Source organism: Arachis hypogaea, chromosome 6 (genome assembly GCF_003086295.3).
Source record: "Arachis hypogaea cultivar Tifrunner chromosome 6, arahy.Tifrunner.gnm2.J5K5, whole genome shotgun sequence".
Lineage (NCBI taxonomy): Eukaryota > Viridiplantae > Streptophyta > Magnoliopsida > Fabales > Fabaceae > Arachis > Arachis hypogaea.
The window spans coordinates 10,417,517-10,436,922 of record NC_092041.1 but is presented as its reverse complement, the minus strand read 5'-3'; the positions used below and the strand labels follow the sequence as shown (position 1 = coordinate 10,436,922).

The 19,406-nt window shown below is 30.9% G+C and overlaps 2 protein-coding genes across 2 annotated transcripts; one reads left to right on the top strand and one right to left on the bottom strand.

The window, feature by feature from the left end:
- Nucleotides 1-1,455: 1,455 nt before the first annotated feature.
- LOC112695947 (uncharacterized) lies at nt 1,456-3,186 on the top strand. Its single transcript, XM_025748490.3, has 3 exons — nt 1,456-1,842; nt 2,372-2,636; nt 2,708-3,186. Exons 1-3 carry the CDS (start codon nt 1,608-1,610, stop codon nt 2,940-2,942), a joined length of 735 nt encoding a protein of 244 aa, XP_025604275.1. The 5' UTR covers nt 1,456-1,607; the 3' UTR covers nt 2,943-3,186.
- A 9,334-nt stretch (nt 3,187-12,520) lies between these two features.
- LOC112695945 (BTB/POZ domain and ankyrin repeat-containing protein NBCL) lies at nt 12,521-15,908 on the bottom strand. Its single transcript, XM_025748488.3, has 3 exons — nt 15,212-15,908; nt 13,171-14,243; nt 12,521-12,880 (listed from the first exon to the last, which is right to left on the bottom strand). Exons 1-2 carry the CDS (start codon nt 15,686-15,688, stop codon nt 13,209-13,211), a joined length of 1,512 nt encoding a protein of 503 aa, XP_025604273.1. The 5' UTR covers nt 15,689-15,908; the 3' UTR covers nt 12,521-12,880; nt 13,171-13,208.
- Nucleotides 15,909-19,406: the final 3,498 nt, after the last annotated feature.

The window sequence follows — 19,406 nt, the reverse complement described above, 5'->3', positions numbered from 1 at the left end:
TTTAAGATAATTTTTATTTATATTCTGACCAGAAATAAAGTCAAACTCAATAAGAATAAAAGATCTATTGAAAAAAAGGATGGCCTCTTTAAGTTTACCCGACTTCTTAAAACTTAAAAGGTCGAATACGACAAAAAAATTTAGTTTTACTTATCCCAAATAACTAACTACCTTCATGAATCTTTTTTACTATTTCTATCTCTACTTGAAAATAGATTCCAACAAACTCTCAAGATAAAGGGAATGTTCATCCACCAACAACAAAGGTGAAACTATTCTAAAAATATAGTTATTAACTCTACTATAAATACACCGACAATCTTTAGATATATTCACATTCTAATATACTGAAAATCTGCTTAAAATTCTTGTTAACTTAAGTATCGAAGACTTTTGCAGATACCACCCTCACCTTCTCACAGGTATTCGGACGGCAGCACCTTGGCATAAAAATAAATCAAACGCTGGCTCACAAAGAATCTAGACTTCGCATTCAGACCCAAACCACCTTCAGGTAACCTCGAAATTATTTTTATCTAAGGGTTAACCACCAAAAACACCCTCGAATTATTCAAACACTGATAAAAATGCCCCTAAATTTTACTATCGACAAAAATGTCTTTAAATAATTTAAAAACACAACAACAATACTCAACAGTAAATATATATTTACAAAAAATGCCTTAGAGATTGAATTTTGATGTGATTTTTTACAAATATAATTAAAAAAATGAGATATTATTATTATTAAAATTTGGTGATTTTTTTCTAAATATATATTTTTTTGTGATTTTTTAAAAGTATTATTAGTTGTTAACAAAAAATTACAAAAAAATAATATACTTAATGAAAAATCACCAAATTTTAAAATAATAGTATTTTTTTTTTAATCATGCTTAAAAAAAATTGCTTCAAAATTCAATCTCTAATGTATTTTTTGAGAAATACATATTTAATGTTAGATAATCTTGCAAAAAAACTAATATTAAATATGTATTTCTCGAAAAATACATTAGATATTGAATTTTGATGTAATTTTTTGCATGCATGATTATAAAAATGAGATATTATTATTCTTAAAATTTGGTGATTTTTTGTTATGTATATATTGTTTTGTGATTTTTTAAAAGTATTATTGGTTGTTAACAAAAAATATTATAAAAAATTATATACTTAAAGAAAAATCACCAATTTTTATGTATAATAATATCTTATTTTTATAATCATGCTTGCAAAAAATCACATCAAAATTCAATCTCTAAGATATTTTTTGAAAATATATATTTATTATTGGATATTGTTGTTGTATTTTTAAATTATTTAAAGATATTTTTATCGATAGTAAGATTCGAGTGTATTTTTGTCAGCATTTGAATAATTTGGAACGTTCTTGGTGGTTAACCTTTATCTAATTTTCTTTTTTATTTTCTGGGCTTAATATCCGGTTATCTATAAAAAAAAATAATTAATTTAATCTTTTTGTGATGACATTAGTAATAGTGAAGAGAAATTACGAGGATAAAAGTGTAATTTTATACGGACTCAGTTTGGTCCATTGAAATCATATCAAAACCTTCAACAAACACTCCAATCCCACGAAGGCGGCGATGCCTGGCGACGATTTCTCGGTGGTGGTTCTGGCGTCGGATCTCGCCGTTGACGCCAGACCCTTCTTATCCCATAAAGACCATGAAGAAGAAGAGGACAGCTGGCACGATTGTTCCCAATACCTCTCCCCCGACGAAGACTTCTCCGATCTCGATCAGTTGCAGTTTCTCCGCCGTCAGGGCTCCGACAAGAACGGACATCCCATCCTCCGTATCGTCGGCAAGTACTACCCTGGTGCGTGCTCTCTCTCTGTTTGATTTTGCATCTTTTTAGGGTTTTTATTAACAGCTGAAACAATATTCATTCACTGTGATGAACTAAATGAAATTCAGGCAACGTTGAAATTAAATTACTTAACTTTAGCTGTTAGTTTTGAATATACGTATGTATTTATTGTTCAATCATTATTCAACAGTTCTCTTAGACTAAAGTACTGAACCGCTATATGTATGATTATCGTGGAATGTTTCATGATCTTGTTAGATTAAATTCCATTACTTTACCAAGTTTAAACATCTAATCTTTTTGGCATAAATTTCAACAAGCACCTCTTCTTGATCCTGTGTAGTTGAATTTCACTTGAGATATCTTTTCAAGTCACCATTTATGAATCTCAGTCTTCCCAACTAGCTCCAAACAACTTTATATGAAATTCTTCATGTCTCGAATAATAATAGAAAGCATAAAAGATAGAGAACCGGTTTCTGTATTATTTGATTAATATGGCAGTTAAGTGAGATTCCTGCTCTCAAATTGTATGCAGCCACGGTTGTGAGCCCAGAGCGACTGAAGAGGTATGTTCTCCACAAAATTTGCAGCGAGATGCAAGAAGGGCCCTTCTGTGTTGTTTACATGAATAGCACTGTTCAACAGGAGGACAACTCCCCTGGCATAACCATCTTGAGGTGGATTTACGAAGAACTTCCTGCTGATTTTAAGGATAGGCTTCAAACCGTGTATTTTATCCACCCCGGCCTTCGTTCTAGGATAGTCATCGCAACATTTGGCCGGTTTTTCTTGAGTGGAGGGTAAGCCATTTATGTGTTTCTTGAAAAACACATGCTATGAAACCTGATGAATATATTTTGGTTCTGTTCAGATTATATTGGAAGATCAAGTATGTAAGCCGGCTTCAATATCTTTGGGATGATATTAAGAAAGGAGAGATTGAGATTCCGGAATTTGTAAAGAGCCATGATGATGTTCTGGAGCATAGACCACTCACAGATTACGGCATTGAGCCTGATCCTTTTCAACTCACTGGGATTCCTTCTTCCAGCTTTTCATTCGGCAAGTATGAGGAGAGATGGGCAGGAAGGGACTATGTGTCTTAGGGCTTGCTTGCGAGTTTGGACTTCAAGAAACCAAGATATGGAAGGGAAGGGTTTCAAACCTGGCATGGTTATTGCTTAATCATCAAACTTTGTACAGCGTAGCTCTGGTGATTTTGTGCTCATGTAGTTGTTACTTAAATGTGATTTTGGGTATTTGCTGTGTCAAACCCTAATATGACTATATGTTCTGCATATGAATAGAAACTTACAGTATATTAAATTATTAATACACCGAATTACAAAATCTGCGTTTTTGGATGATGATGATTCACTAGTGTTTTGGTCAGGTACTCAGGTTGATATACTAGAATCAATTACTTCCACGTTTAGGTGTAATTATTTGAGTTTATATAAAAGAGAAAAGCTCTGCATACAAGTTATTAGGGCTTGTATGCTTTACAAGTTAATTAACGAATAAACCTCAAAAAACGCGATGCAAGGTTTACGTTCTTCTTCTTCTTCCTCTTCCTCTTTTTATTCTTTTTTTCTTTCGTTTCTTGCCTTCTCTTTCTCCTTCTTCTTCTTGCTGCACGTTCTTCTTCTTCTTCTTTTTTTCTTTCGTTCTCTTTCTCGTTTTTCTTCTTCTTACACGTTCTTCTTCCTCCTTTTCTTCTTTTCTTTTATTTCTTGCATTCTCTTTCTCCTTCTTCTTTTTCTTGCTGCACGTTCTTTTTCCTCTTTCTGTTCTTCTTCTTCATTTACGTGCTTTTCTCTCTGTTTTCTTTCTTCGTTATTCTCGATTTCTATTTTTTTTTGACACCAAACTCTGAAATCGGTTTTTGAAGAAAAAGAAGCAGCAGAAGATGAGGAGGAGAAAAAGAAAGAATTCTGAAATATGCATAAGTGCACTTCAACGAATTTTGGGTGTATTTTTTAAATCCTTTGGGTGAATTTCTGTAATCGTTGGGGTGTATTTCTGAAGTTCCATTATCTTCAAATTTGGCAAAAAAATTGTTTTCATGGAGAAAGAAAAAGAAGAGTCGTTCATAATGCGTGGTGAACAGCGCACTTTGAAAACAGGAAGTTGTTGAATAATGTACGTTTTATTTACTCTTGAATGTGGAAGTATGTAATGCGTTAATTAAGTGTAATGCGTGTGTTTTATTTGACTTGTAAGACTTATAAGCCAAAAAAACTTGTATGTATATCAGGCCTCTTATATAAATACCTGGAGCACATACATTAGGTTTGGGCCTTTGTTTGAATCATTAGTTCATTACTATGCCTTGTTCCCAAAATTAGATCTTTATAAGCATGTTTCTAAAGCCTAAAGATCTTTAAAATATGACAACACCGATCACCTACAAGCTAGCCCCTTTTGAGGAAAATAAGTTACCAACCTCACAAATCAGTTTATAAAGTTTCGTTTTTATTTCGTGCATTATTTTTATCATGGTATCGTGTCGAAAATTTTAGACTAGCTGGATATGTAAAATTCACTTTCTTAAGCCATCTTTTAAGAGACTTTTATATTACAATAGAAGGACCAAAATAACCTTATTTTTATGAATATATTCCCACAAATAACCGGCTCAAAAACGTAGTTATCTAATTGGGGAGTAATGGATAAAATAACGTGTAAAAGTGAGTTTGGAATTGTTAAACAAACTATTTTTTCATCGATCAAATTATAAGTTGTTAGAAGTGGTTAGTATTCTATGTCTCTTTAGTGAACATACTGCATTCTCAATTTATGTATGGCATTTTTATGTCCACATTCAAGTCTATAGTATATTTCGATCTCTTTCTTACTCCAAGTGGCAAAAATATGGATAAGAGGACAACATCAATATAAAGAAAAAAATATCCAATGGGAAAATAAAATAAAATAAAATAGCAAAAACCCGAGAAATGTAATTTTATTGGTAATAAAGCAATAATGCGTTAAGCACCAAGTATACTGAAAGCTGAATATAAACTAATTAGTTACAACAGAGATAAAATTACAAAATAGAAACACAAAACAAACGTATGCATGTTAAAACTACTGAACATAAAATTCTCAAACTTATGCAATCGTTGCTAATATCAATAATATGCAAATATTGTACAATCCTTTCTGAATTTGATTAGCTCAGCAACACATCTCGCAGATCCAACAGCAGCACAGAGCAAAGAGGCTGCATCAATCATAACAGTTGCATCAGAAATTAACTATTTTTTTATTTATTATTTTTTTTTTCCAATTTCATTACATAACTTAAACTAGAAATTTTATTATAGTTAGGGAGGAGGAGGACTATAAAAAAAGAAAAACTTTAATATACTTAATGCTTACCATCCCTCAATGAAGCCCCTCTCTCCTTTCTTCTTAGTCCTAGACATAAACCCTTTCTTGGTGGGAGGATCCTGATCAGTTGGGTATCCTGAAAATCATGCAAAAAAATTATTTTTGTTATCAGGGTCTTCAAATAATCAAATAGGTTTTGTTTGAAAGAAAAAAAAAAAAAGAGATGAACCTGGTGGTGGAGGAGCTTGGTTTCCCTGTGTCTCTGGCTTCTGCATCTTGATGAATGAAAAAATCCAACACTTTTAGATTCTCAATAAGCAAGTGTCGTTGTAAAATACCTTATTGAACTTTGTTCTGTGCAAGAAATATTATGTGTCTGTATAACCTATGATATAGATACTGTAATGTTGATCTTCTACTTTGTCTGTGTGTATATATACACATAAGATAACATCACACTTATTACCTGACAGTTAAAATAATAATTTTCTGACACTGTTTGAAATATCATTGTTGGCTTAAGGATATGCCTTTATCCTTTTTTTGGGAGGTCGGTTATTGCTAATCCATCCACACGGCTTCTTATGAACTTCCCTTTGATGAATTATTGTTTTTATTATTCACGGTTCTTTTCGACTCGAGATATTAAAAATTAATTCGTGATGAATTTAAATTTTATTTAAAAATTTATTATTAGCTAATTAGTTATTATATACATAAAATAAAATTTAAATTATTAAAATTTATTCAAACGAATAAATAAATTAATCACTTGAACAATATAAGTTATTTATAGTTACTTTTAATGAGTTATTATTCTTTTCACTCTATCAATTTTTTAAATGCCAATTTCAAATTATACTCTTTAAGTCTTACCCGGTTTGAGCTTTTCTATTCAAACTTTTCCACATCTTTCCTGATTCCTTGTGCTATAAACAAAGTGTGGAAGCATATTGTTGTTCATATTAAATTGATAGCCAACAAAGATTTTAACTTAACTACACAAACCTTTATTCTTTTATTCCTTTTATTTGGATCCTTTCCTTAGTTCGGAGGGTATTTTTTTTTTTTGAAAGTAAGAGCTAAGAAAAAAAAAACAACGAAGGCCATGTTGCAAGAATAATATAAAGTTTATTCGTGACAACAAATTAGATGATTTTTAGTGTCAATATAATATTTTTAATATAACAATATTATCAAAGCGTGTGTGGGAATATATTCTTTATAAATCCGAAGACTAAGAGTGATTAATTAGTTTCTATGTGGGGAAATTAAGATTAATAGTTGAGGCATGGTGTTTAGATTTAATTGGTACAAGTGTGTTATGGAATTGAATGGATTTTTGGATTAGGATGATGTAACATCATCTATAGGGATTAGGGAAAATCTAATAAGCACACGTTTGCATAAACCAACTCCAACAAACTTTATTCAAACTTCTTTTTTTTAGTGTTTTTTTTCTTTTGTTGTTGTCAATTTGAGGTTCGTCTTTTGATTTGGATTTGGACTCGATTTGGTTGGATTCAGTTTCTTTTCAAATGATCCAGATCTACACCATCCTTTGAGTTGGGCCCAAATAAACTAAACAGTAATTGATAAAAAAAAAAAGTAAAATATATGCAAAACAACTTAGAATAGTTTAATCAAATTAGGTTAGTTTAGTGGTTAATTCACTAGTCCGCTTAAATAAATATTGGTATTTGAATCACACCTTGTGTATACAGAAATTCATTAGTCAACAACAAACTCTTAGCTTGTAGGACTGGAGAATACTGTAAAAAAAAGAAAATTAGAATAATTTAATTTAGCAGTTACTTCACTAGTCCATTTAAATAAGTATATATAAGTTTTTAGAAAAAAAATATTTTGTTTTGCTTAGTTTTTTTTATGTTGTCAATTTGAAGTTAATTTCTATTTAATTCATGTTTTAAAATCTAAATTCAAAATAGTAGAAGACCTGTAATGTTGATGTAAGCAATAATTAATTTATCACAACAAAAGTACTAACTTACTCTCGGAACACTTAAAAATGGTTCTTATATGAAGGTTAAAATTAAAATTATATGAAGTTTTAAAATAATTATATGATCATTCAAAAAATTTTTAATTTCAATCCTACATTCATATGAATAGTCATCAAAGAACTTAAACTAAACAAACTCAATCATACTATATAACATTTTGTTTTTGAGAAACAGACACATTACAATAATTGAGTCACACTCACAATGGCCCTTCTTTTTCCCGCACGCATGGATCAATATTCCATCCCTAACTAAAAACATGAAATTGTCTATCTCCATATAACACCATTACCATTTCTGTAAAATCTTATCTCCAAGTGCAAGGCTAGATGCAAATTGCTTAATCAATAAAGTACTCTGCAAAAATAATTCGTAATTGGTTCAAAAAGTTGTTTGTGTATAGGAAGATCCGCTCCCCATTCATATATAAATTAAAGAACAATAGTAGTATACTATGAGATGCACGGACATTGACACGGATATGGAATACGACACGACACGGGAATTTTAAAATCTTACATGACACGGGAACACACACATATATATATAATATAAAGTATTTTTTAGATAAATCGTGATGATATTTTGATATTTTATTGATATTAAATTAAAATATAAAATAAAATTTTTAATTATTTTTAATGTCTTATTTTACTTATATCAAGTATTTAAAATATTTTTTGTTTTAATAAATAATAATATATATTATATCCAAATTTATTTTAAAAATATATGTTATGAATAAAATTGGACATATTAACACGTGATGGTATTTAGGTGTGTCTAGGCGTGTCCGAAGAAAAATTTTTTATTTTTTATTAAAACACGGTTAAACATAAAAGACATGCGTGTCGGACGAGTGTCAGTGAGTGTCGTGTCCGAAATGTATCTAACACACGGATACGGTAACTCAGCGAAATATCTATGTTTCATAGGTAGTATGTCTGTTTAATTTTTGGTTTAATTTTTAAATGAGGCAAAAAGAAAAATTAAGTAACATAACATCACTCAATGAATAAATCATTATTTAGTTTCCTTAAAATTTGAGTGATAATAACAAAAATAAAATTGATCATTTATGAAATTAAAATAAATAATTTTTCTATTATTATTGTTACATGAATGCATAACAATTATATATACATGTGTGTGGCCATGTGCATGTGTTAGTTAATGGTTATTCATCAAGTAATATAATCTTTATAATTACAAATGATATATAATATTATATATATGCCCCGGCCCCTACAAGCTTCTAACTCATCATTATTTCACGTTTAGAAACCGATATAATGGTACAAGAAGAAAACTTTTTTTTTTGTTCCCACGCTATCTCCCAATTCGATAGGTCAATGACTAATTCGTTATGGTACTAAACTTTATTTAAGAATTTGTCGTTGGCCAATAAATTACTGCATACACAAAGCAGAAACCAAAATATTATAAAATTGATTCTCAAATGTTAATAATTTAAAAAGAAGATACATTGAAATAAGAATAATGTATGTGAAAATGAAACACACACATAAATTGTAACTTCCATTTTAAACGATGCAATAATAACATTGTAAGTGACTTTATATAGATACATCATTTTCCTAATGATGTGCCCTAGAAAAAACCCATCAATGAATAAAATAAGCTAAATTTCTTCAAGATACATAAATATATGCGTAGGATCGAAAAGGAAATTAAAAGTAACTTCCATATACACCACCAATTTAGGGCAAGGCTAATGCTAACACGATAATAATATATTACCAATGAGAATTAGAATTATGCACCACCATGGCATTGGTTGCATTTACACGTCAACATACGTGAATGGATTGATGATCCCAATTAAAATTAAAATGTCCAAATATTTTTCTACCAAAAGATTATTATTTAAAAAGAGATGTTGTGGAAGTGCCAAAACCACATATTTTGCTTTGCCGAGTTGGAAAAAAAGAGAGGATGTATATGATACTTTGTATTTCAAGACATTTTGATTATATGCTTTCAACTTGTGTGCTTCTACTTTGGGTAACCATCCACAACAACTTGTCGCTAAACCAAAGATCCACCATGAAATTAAATCAACTTATATTTTATTGAATACAACATGGAGCCACTATTTGAATTGTATTTACATTAAAAGTCAATATGATTTTAGGTCATTGAGTAATTATCTAATATTATGCGTACCAAAAAAGAAAATGAAATTTAAATATAGTGAACTCCGAGGTATATGTCGTCCGCAGAAGAAAGAGCACTAACAACGTCCTCATCTTATGTGCAGCACAACGCGTTTCTTTTTCGTCCGAGCTATTTAGAAAACCTACAAAAAAAAAGATTCCGATGCTTAACTCAATTTACGATCTCGAAATTATAAAATTTAAATTCGAAGGAATCTATTTAGTGACTTGTATGTTGTGTTCATATAGGTCGTTTGCGTTTGGTATTTATCCGAAATTTATCACGGATATTTTTTTTTAGTCTGATTAAACCGACTTTGACCTAGTAGTTCCGCGATATAACGTCAGATCCGTACGGTTTGAATACGGATCAATAGTAATGCTAATTATTCAACCTAACAAGTTAAGAATGAATTTACTTTGCGTTTTAATTTTCTGTTTGAATTTCAGTATTTTTTATTTTTAGAATTTTAAAAAATGAAAAAAAAAGTAAAACTAATATTTTTTTATTTTCATCTCATATTTTCTCTCTTTTTCTTTACGAAATTTTAAAAATAAAAAAAATCGAAAAAATGGCTGCAACCAAATAGTTAATGAAAGTAACTTAACCAGTAACTAATTACACGACTTGAACTCATAAGTTAAAGTCACAAAAATAACTTAATCATTGTTCCAAACTTTTCAAATTTTAAAAATATAATACTAAAAATGAAACCCTAAATCAAATGCACCCTAATAGAGATGTAGATGGTTAAAGTGAATCATGACTTGGTTGAATATGGGGATAATATATATGAAGTCCCTCTCAAAGAAAAAAGGGTCAAGTTTCCAATCAAGTATACAAGAACAAATGTGTATATATATATATATATAAACAAGAGAGGCCAGGTGCACACAATTTGTATGGACACACTGGACATTATTACAATGTACTATATGTATAAATAAAATAAAAGGGTGAAAAAGACATGCATATCTTAGAATGAAGAGCAACAATATAATTTAGAATCTCTTCCTATACCATTGATCCATGAGTTTCATCACACGGTATAAAAGTGTTCTTCAAAATTATTTCACAATACATATCAAATATCAAATGGGGTTAATGGATCTCACACTTGGGCTCATTCACTACTCTTAATATAGCAATGGCACACTACATTTATGAATGAATAGTTAACTCCTTATTAAGAGTACTGTTTATATGAGAAACAAATTTAATGCTAAATAGGCCCAACTTGGTTTTGGTTAGAACAACAATGTTATTGTGTCTACCAACATAAATTTAGTGTACCATGTTACTAAGATAATCTAATAAAATTAATATAGATTTTAAGATATATTTGCATATATCAACGATGTAATTAACTGTTATTATCTTGATTATAATTGCATGATACATGCACCATGTTTATCTTGCTGAATTTAATCATTTTCTTGGTTAGAAACGTACATGTAATAATGATAAGGTAATTAATTATTTATGAACAGCTCTCTATGTACATATTCTTAAAAAAAATATTTGAAAAATAATAGAAACCAATTTAAATTAGTCTAAAGTTATCACATTTTGTATTCATTAATTATCGTTAGAATAAATACATAATATTAGATATAATAAGTATGTAATTATAAATATTAAGTTAAATAAAATAATTGTTAATTAATTATTTTTCTAGTATTACTTTTCCTACAAATAAAATACAAAACGTTTTATTATTAATTGCTAGAGGGTTGTTGTACAAGTCATTTATTAGTGTACGTTGCACGAAAATATCACTGGGTTCATACTTCATACATAGTGGAAGAAATTTGCAAAGAAGAGAACTTGTATAAATTTGACCAACGATAATAGAACGAAACATAGAGGGAGTAGGAACTTAAAAGCTATATATATATATATAGCATTTAATATGGAAGAGAAGGGAAAGTATTTTTGCGGAGAGGTACAAGCTTGCAGTTAAATAATCAAATTTTTCTTTATAAATAAATTATTTATTCTAAGTTTAATCTATGTGCTAGATAGAGGAAATAACAGAAAAAAATAATAATGTAATTTACACTTGTTTTTTAGGGACAAAACTAAAACAAGTCCTACCTATTTTTGAGAGAATAAATTGAAGCATACCTGATTTTTTTAGAAACTATGTTAAGTATTAACCCAATAATAAATGCATAATAAAATAAGTATTTTAAGAACCATTTTTACTACATATAGCCAGACAATTCGTTTATAATTAAGAAAAATAAAACTGGATGTGTAATGTAATTTGTAAGGTTATGGAATGCATATTATTATTATATATATATAGGTCTTGATATGTTTTGACTATTCCAATTATAAATAGAGGGGATTTCTCAAATGGGTTATTATTAACTATACAAAATATAAAATACGACTATTAAAATTAAATACTAATATAAAATATATATTAAAAATAAATTAAATTATATATATTTATATAAAAATATATAATAATTGATTTTAATATTTGATTTTAGCATAAAAATTGTATTTTTTTATTGTTATTAAGTAACATGCAGCCGCAGCTAATTAAGACCACAGATAGGAGGAAATTATTAGTGAGTAATATACAAGAATCTTCTCTAACCAACATCCGATGAATTTAGACAAGAATGATTAATGATTAAAAATATTAGAGTTTTAGCTATAAGTTAGTATTAATAATTTAGCTTTTGTTTTGTTTTGTTGGTCTGAAGAGGTCAAAAAAAAAAAGCAAGGGGGACAGGAAGAGGATTACATGGAAGATGATGGTGCCAATTTTTTAACTTCACATGTGTGGTCACACTCGTTGTTGCATTCATGCAAGACAACCAATCAATTTATCCACATTCACATGGTTTTTCTTTTTTTTTTAATTTTAAATAATAAATCTCAATGCAAATAGCCAATTAATCCTCTACATAACGTTAGAAGGAAAAGTACACAAAATATTAAGGCATAAATGAAATAAAATAAAATATATTAGAAACATCATACAATAAAAAAAAATCAAATTGACAATATTACTTTAAAATAAATTAAGATGATTCATTTTCGAAAATGCATACATTGAATGTAACCCATATATTAATAACCCAGTAAATTACGTGAAAAAGGTGAGCAAACAAATAGTACTATTTTAATTTTTGCAGCATGGTCTAACATTGTTTAATTTATAATTGATTTTAAAACTTAATTTACATAGTAGTAAGAGTAACATAGTATTACTATTACTATTCCTATTTACAATGTAGAAAACATAGTACTTTAGAGTAATTAAGAAATTGAAAATCCCAATAAGGAAGTTGAATTCTCCAAGAGTGGAAGAAGAAGAAGAAATGTATTGGGATTATAGAAAGTGATGATGATGATGATGAAACTATCTAATTTAATATGCCGTGAAATTAGCTGCGGATGAGTGAATACAACAAATTAAGGAGGAGTTGACACATCAAGAGAGGTTTGAAAAGATTGACCTGCGTCTCTTCCATGCCCCCTCTTTCCTTCAAACCAAATATACAATTTTAAAAAAAGATAAATAGAAGGCTAGTGATGAATTAATTAATTAATTAACTAACTAATTAGTAAACACTATTACTAGTCTATTCCATCTGACACAGCAAGAAACAAAGTCTTCTCTCATCGATCTTCCAGACCTTTTAATTTCCCCCATTTTTCTTTCCATGGCAATTCAATTAGAATTAAAACACTAAGTTAAAAATCAAACCACTAAAATTATAAATAAAATCAGTAATTAATTTATATAATGAAGAAGAGAAATAAATTACTGCACCTATAGCTATAGCTAGGTAGATCAGAGAAAGAGAGGTTCTAAAAGTCATGATGAGAATGGTGATGATGGTGGTGGTGGTGATGGTACATTGCTGCTTCACCATGACGGTTATCATCATCACCATCCAACCTTGAACTCATTTGACCGGAGGCGCCGCCACCACCACCACCACCTAAGGTGGCACCAAGGTTAAGATACACCAACCTGGAATCCAAGTTAATGTTGGTGTTATTGTTATTATTGCCGCCACTGCTTGAACTGCTATGATGATCTTCGTTCATGGAAGGAGGATAAATATGATGATGATGTGGAGTTGTAGAAGAAGCAACATTGTTGTTATTGGCGTTACCTTCTTCACGAGACAAAACAAGTGCCGCCGATTGAACAAGCTCCAAACACAGCCTTAATTTGTTTGGTTCAATGTGAGTCAGGCCAGGGACTGCGCCTTTGAACAGAAAATCGGAGGTTAGGGTTCTTAGTGTGTCCAATGGCGTCACGTTGTCGATGGTTCTCACGTTTGGGTCTGCGTGGTGGTCCAGCAGGACCGCTACCATATCGGGCGAAACCATTTCCGCCGCGATATGAAGTGGTGTTTTTCCTGCTGGACCTGCGGGATAGTTGACATCGGCTGCCCCGAGTTCCAGCAGCGCTTTCACCACTTCGCGGCTACAATTCTCGACGGCGTAATGCAGAGCTAATGCGTCGTCGAGATTGAGCCCTTCTCCCATTACCATTAGCTTTACGAGCTCCACGTCGGATGAGTCTAGCGCTCGCCTCATCCGGCGGATCTTTTGGTCCTCGAGGTCTGCCGCGGCGGAGAGGTCCGGGTGGTGGTGGTGGGGGAGGAAGGCGGCGGTACGGCGGGCGAGGGAGGATTTTAGACGGAGGTCTTCGATTTTGGCGACGATGTCGATGGGGAGGTGCTTGGCGAGAACCTCCGGTGGGAGACCGGATTTGGCTACAAGGTGGGAGCATGTGGTCCACAGTTGGTGCATGTCTTGCTTTCTTGAAGCTACCAAGACCTTCATCACATCTTCAATGGAAGCTTTCTCCACCATGCTTGCTAGTTGTTTCTGTTGTTCAATACAAGTAAGCTAAACAACATGAGTTCAAATAGTGTTTGTACATCAATAATTATGTCTTACTATTTCTATATCATTCATCACAGTGAAATAATTAAAGTAGACACATGATTTGGATAAGTTGGAAATTAAATTAAAAAAAAAAGCAGACATAACCGGTGGACATAGAGTTCCATGTAAGGCAAGTCAGAGAATTGAAACGAAAGAGTAGAAGATGATGATTATGATAAGTGATAAGAATACTTTTTTGGATTTGGGAACACAAATGGGGAAAGTGAATGTTAATGGGAGACAAGACCCGAGTGGAAGCATCTAAATTTAGAAAACTGGTATGTGTATGGTGATAGCTGATAGGAACGCCAAATCGAGAAAAGAGAACCAAAAAGGTGTAGATAAAACATGAAATGTAAGAAAAGAAGAAAGAAATAGGTTGATTGAAGAGTTAAGAGGAAAGCTAGAATTGAAGCAACAAAGTGAGGAGTAGAGAGAGTAGAGGCACTCATTGATTGATTCACCACTATGAATCGTGTGTGTCTCATGAAATCATAGAAATAGAACCAACAGCTTTCTACTCCTCTCTCGTGGAATTTGATTCACACCACAATTTTGGAACTCCCAACTTCCCACTCCACACCACTCGCCATCACCATCCACCGCACTACAATTGCCCAAAACAAGAAACAAACCACTCCAAAATCCCCTTTTTTTTTTCAAAATAAAAATAATTATATTTTTTAAATAGAAGCTGTTCGCAGTTTCCAAAAACGAGACTAGACTAGGCCGGTTACAGTAATTTGTCCAAATTCCCAAGACACACAGAAACATACGACTGGTCACACTAATCACAAAACACACACAAAAAAAAGAAAGGAAAAACAACAGTGGTAGTAGCGGTTGTGAATTATGATAGTGAGTGAATAGTAGTAGCAGTAGCAGCTACCAAGAAATTAAAAGAGCACCTGAGTTAGCAATGCGAGCTGCTCAACGCCGAAGTATCTAGCGGCGGCGAGTGTGTCTAGAGCAAGATCGACGGCGGAGGAGCAATGCGTGTGCCAGCAGCCCCTCTCGCCGCAATTGGCCCGTGGCTCGTGCTTCTGGGGGACGATGGATACCTGCCCGCTGTACAGAAACTGCAGCATGAGCAGGAACACCTCGTACCCCACGGAGTTCACGGGTATTACCCCTGTAGGGGTTCTGCAGCCCGACCCCGAGTTCATCCTCTGTGCTGGAGGATCGAGGCCAGAGGGCGAAGGAGGGTCGGGCCCGCAGAAGAATTTCCTGAAGAATAGACTTCTTGCCGCCAGGATACAGCGGTGCGCGTGTACTAGACGCCCCTCGACGCTGAAGGTGACGTCGCTGAAGGCCTGACCGTTGATGAGCAGGTTGAGGTAATCCAACGATAGAGATCTTAGAGATTCCTCAAGTGTAGAAGACATGCTTAGCTTTCTTTTGCTGCTTTCTTTAGGGTTGATGATCGGAAGCTTGAGGAAGAAGAAGGTAAGGTTGCTGGTGTTTATGGGAATAGTGATGAATGGAAGGGCATGATGGCTGGTGTTGTTGGAGATTATAGAAAGTTTTTGTGTTGGTGTTTCCGTAGATATTTTGTGACGAGAGAGAGAGAGAGAGAGAAGAGAGAGATCGCAATTTGGGTGGCTATTCTGGGCGGCTCAAGGGTTAAAGAACGGAGCTTATAAAATATTCTTAAAATTAAATTACAGATATTTTTATACGGTTTGTTCTCTACGGATACGTATACAGAGAAAGAGAGGAGTAAGTATATGGCGTTAAAAAGAGTTTGAAAATGATTTGTGGATAAAGAACCAGAGATTTTAGACTTTATTCGTTACATACTTGTTAATCAATTATTGAAATCAAGTGTTTACAAATAGAGACAAAATTCCATAAATAATTCAATACGGGCTCTTTGGGACCTCATGTCTTCAATGTTGCACTCCTACTACGTATGTACCTCCTCTTTTTCTACATTGTATTTTGGATATATACGCTCATTATTTATTTACATATATATTATTAGTGGCTTTTTCCTTTTCATAATTATTTTGAACAGTCAAAGTCACGCTTTCCACTAACATACTCCAATTCTTTCTATTCAATATATGACATAATTCGAGATAACCCTCACTTTAGTTTTTAAAATTGGTAAATTATACTAATTGAGTTTTTAAAATATTAATTGCTATAATTTAATTAGTTTTTTAAATTTAAAAAAGTATATCACTTTAATTCTAGCTACGTTACTCTTTTGAAAAAACATAGGTAGACAATACGAATACTAAACAATGTAAACAATGAATATATCAGATGTTCAATTCAATAGGTATGCAGATTATTATGTTTATTATTTTTAATTGGATAGTTATTTCTTTTGATTCGATTTACTCATACACAATTAACAACTGTTAGATGTTCAATTCACTAGATGTGCAGATGATTATGCTAATATTAAGATTTATTAAGTAATTTGGAGGTGAAATATTTTTTTACTTTATTAAGTCAATTCTAAAACTTATTATTCACATTATTTACAAAAATTATTATCTGGCTAACAAAATCGTTTTCTTTCATCATTAGAACTCAGTACCACGAGTGACATTACTAAATTCTTGCATTGCTACACTAGAGGTAACAAAATAAGGTCATATGTATTTTGGTGCTAAAATAAGACTTGAAACGACATTATTTGAAAATTTTAGGATAATAAAATGTTACTTCCCTCTATTTTGATTATTCTTCGTCTTCTTTTGTTTCATTAAATTTTAAACAAAAAAAATTTCCTTCATAGTAGAACAAATTAGAAGTTGTTGTAAAAAAAAGGGTTTGTGGTTACATTTTCATTGTTACGAAATGTGTATGGACATAGATGTTAAAAATGGGCATAAGAATTTTGTGTTTGCTCACAGAAGTTAATGACGAAAAAAAAATTTGTGATTTTTGACAATGTATATATGTTCTTGGATGATCTTTCTTTATTTTGTTTACTTTTATTTTCTGTTATGATTTGTTTTGTTTCTTATATTACTAGAATAAGAATTTTTATTTATGCTCTATTTTCAACACTTGAGGAAAGGAATATTTTTTGGAGGTTTATGGATAGTTTAATAATGAACAGAGCTTTTTTTTTTGGGTTGTTAGTTTATTGCAAATATGCTATGAATTGTGTGTATGATTATCTCTGCGTTCGTTAATCTATTGTCCTAGTGATAACTATACCTTTTAATTATGCAGATGGAGGTATTGATGTACATTATGTTCCATCACGCGAAAAAAATTTAAAAAGATGAGAATCAGACTATAATTTATTCACTTGATAACAAGATATGTGACGATGACCTTGATGATGATACATTGAATGTATTATTTGTTAAAATTTATTACAAAGAACTTGAGTATGATAAAATTGAAGAATGTTGGTGTTATGTTTTTGTATAGAGTTTAGATCGATATTAATTTAAGGGGTTATAAATTTTGATAATGACTTAAGTAAGATGTACTTCATGATTTAGAATAATGATTACTTTATTGATATTTACGTTTTTGGAGTATAGAATATCATCACTAGAGATTCTTGAGGGGATTGAGATTATGGTGTATGCTTTTGAGAATGACTTGTTAGTTCGAACAAAAATGAAATAATTAAGCACATTTTTTCATATTGTAGTTTACACATCCAAAGAATAGTTTGTTAGGGTTTTACTCCGTGTGACTAACAAAGAAGAAGACGGCAGCTACAGCCATATTATTCTAATACTCTCGAAACTCTGTTTCGACTTAGAATTCTGGTGGTTGATCATATAGAACTCTAGCTTTTATCTATAATGATGATTCGAAAACTGCAACGATGTACAACGGAAAAAAAAAAACTCAGATTTAGGCTATTAAAAAAGGAGAAAGAACTAAATTGGTGCAATTATAATTATTTGCCAACTCAGTCAGTCATTAAAATATCTAGCGTAATAAAAGTTAGACCACATCATTCACAGTATTAAATTTCAGTGATGAAAAATTAGCATAGGATTAATATAGTGCACTTTATAATAATTGAGATCTTAAAAACTAAATCAATACAATTTGTCAATCTCAAAAATTAAAGTGGATTTAACTCGACATAAATTCACTCTCTCACAATAATACAATAATTTTGTATGTTTGAATTCTTCATTATTTTATTGAACAAAAATATAAAGAAAATTTATTCTTAATCAATACCGCTAATAACAACTACTTTTTAATTACTACTTTTTTTTTAGTATAATAATTATAGAAAAATTATGCCATGGATACACTAAATTAGTCACTAAAATTAATTATCAATATAAAATACATATTAAAATATAAATACACAATAAAAATTAAATTAAACTACACATATATTTATACATAAATATATTAGTAATTAATTTATTAATATATGATTTTAGTATATAAATAATATTTTTATTATAAAATATCATATCATTATTTCTCTCTTTCCGGTGTGAACATTTTTGTGTTATATCACATGACAAAACGAATCAACATAGATTATGGGTTCACACATGACATCGATTAGAAATAATAATTATCATCATTATAATACCTATTTTGTTGGTTACTGTAATTTTCATCAGAGATTAATTATAAAAGAGCTAGATTCTTGTGCATAACCATTATAAAACGGATGCTATATTAATAATACACAATCAAAATATTTAACTTGTGTCATTAGAAGCTCGATTAATTTAATCCCTAAATAATTAGTAACCGCATACAATTTTGATTACATTTTCGGGCTATATATTTATTTATAATAACGTAAAAGAACATACACTCATGTCTGCCACAGCTTATCATTGGATCAGATAAACAAAATGTCTTCTATATGCATCCCTTTTAATTTATAATTATTAGACGATCAAACAAAAAAGCTGAGCTGCTTCGACTCTTTGAGGTTATCAACAAGTTGATTATAGTTTAATTTTTTATTTTTTAATTTAATAATTTTATATTTTTTAATTACTATAATTTTTAAAAAATTGTCTTTTAAAATACAACTTTTATAAACTATTTTTAAAAGGTAAAAGTTTTACTAAACCAAGATTTAGTTAGCTGGAGGATAAGAGAGAAAAAAATTTAACTGCATTTCATTACAAATGG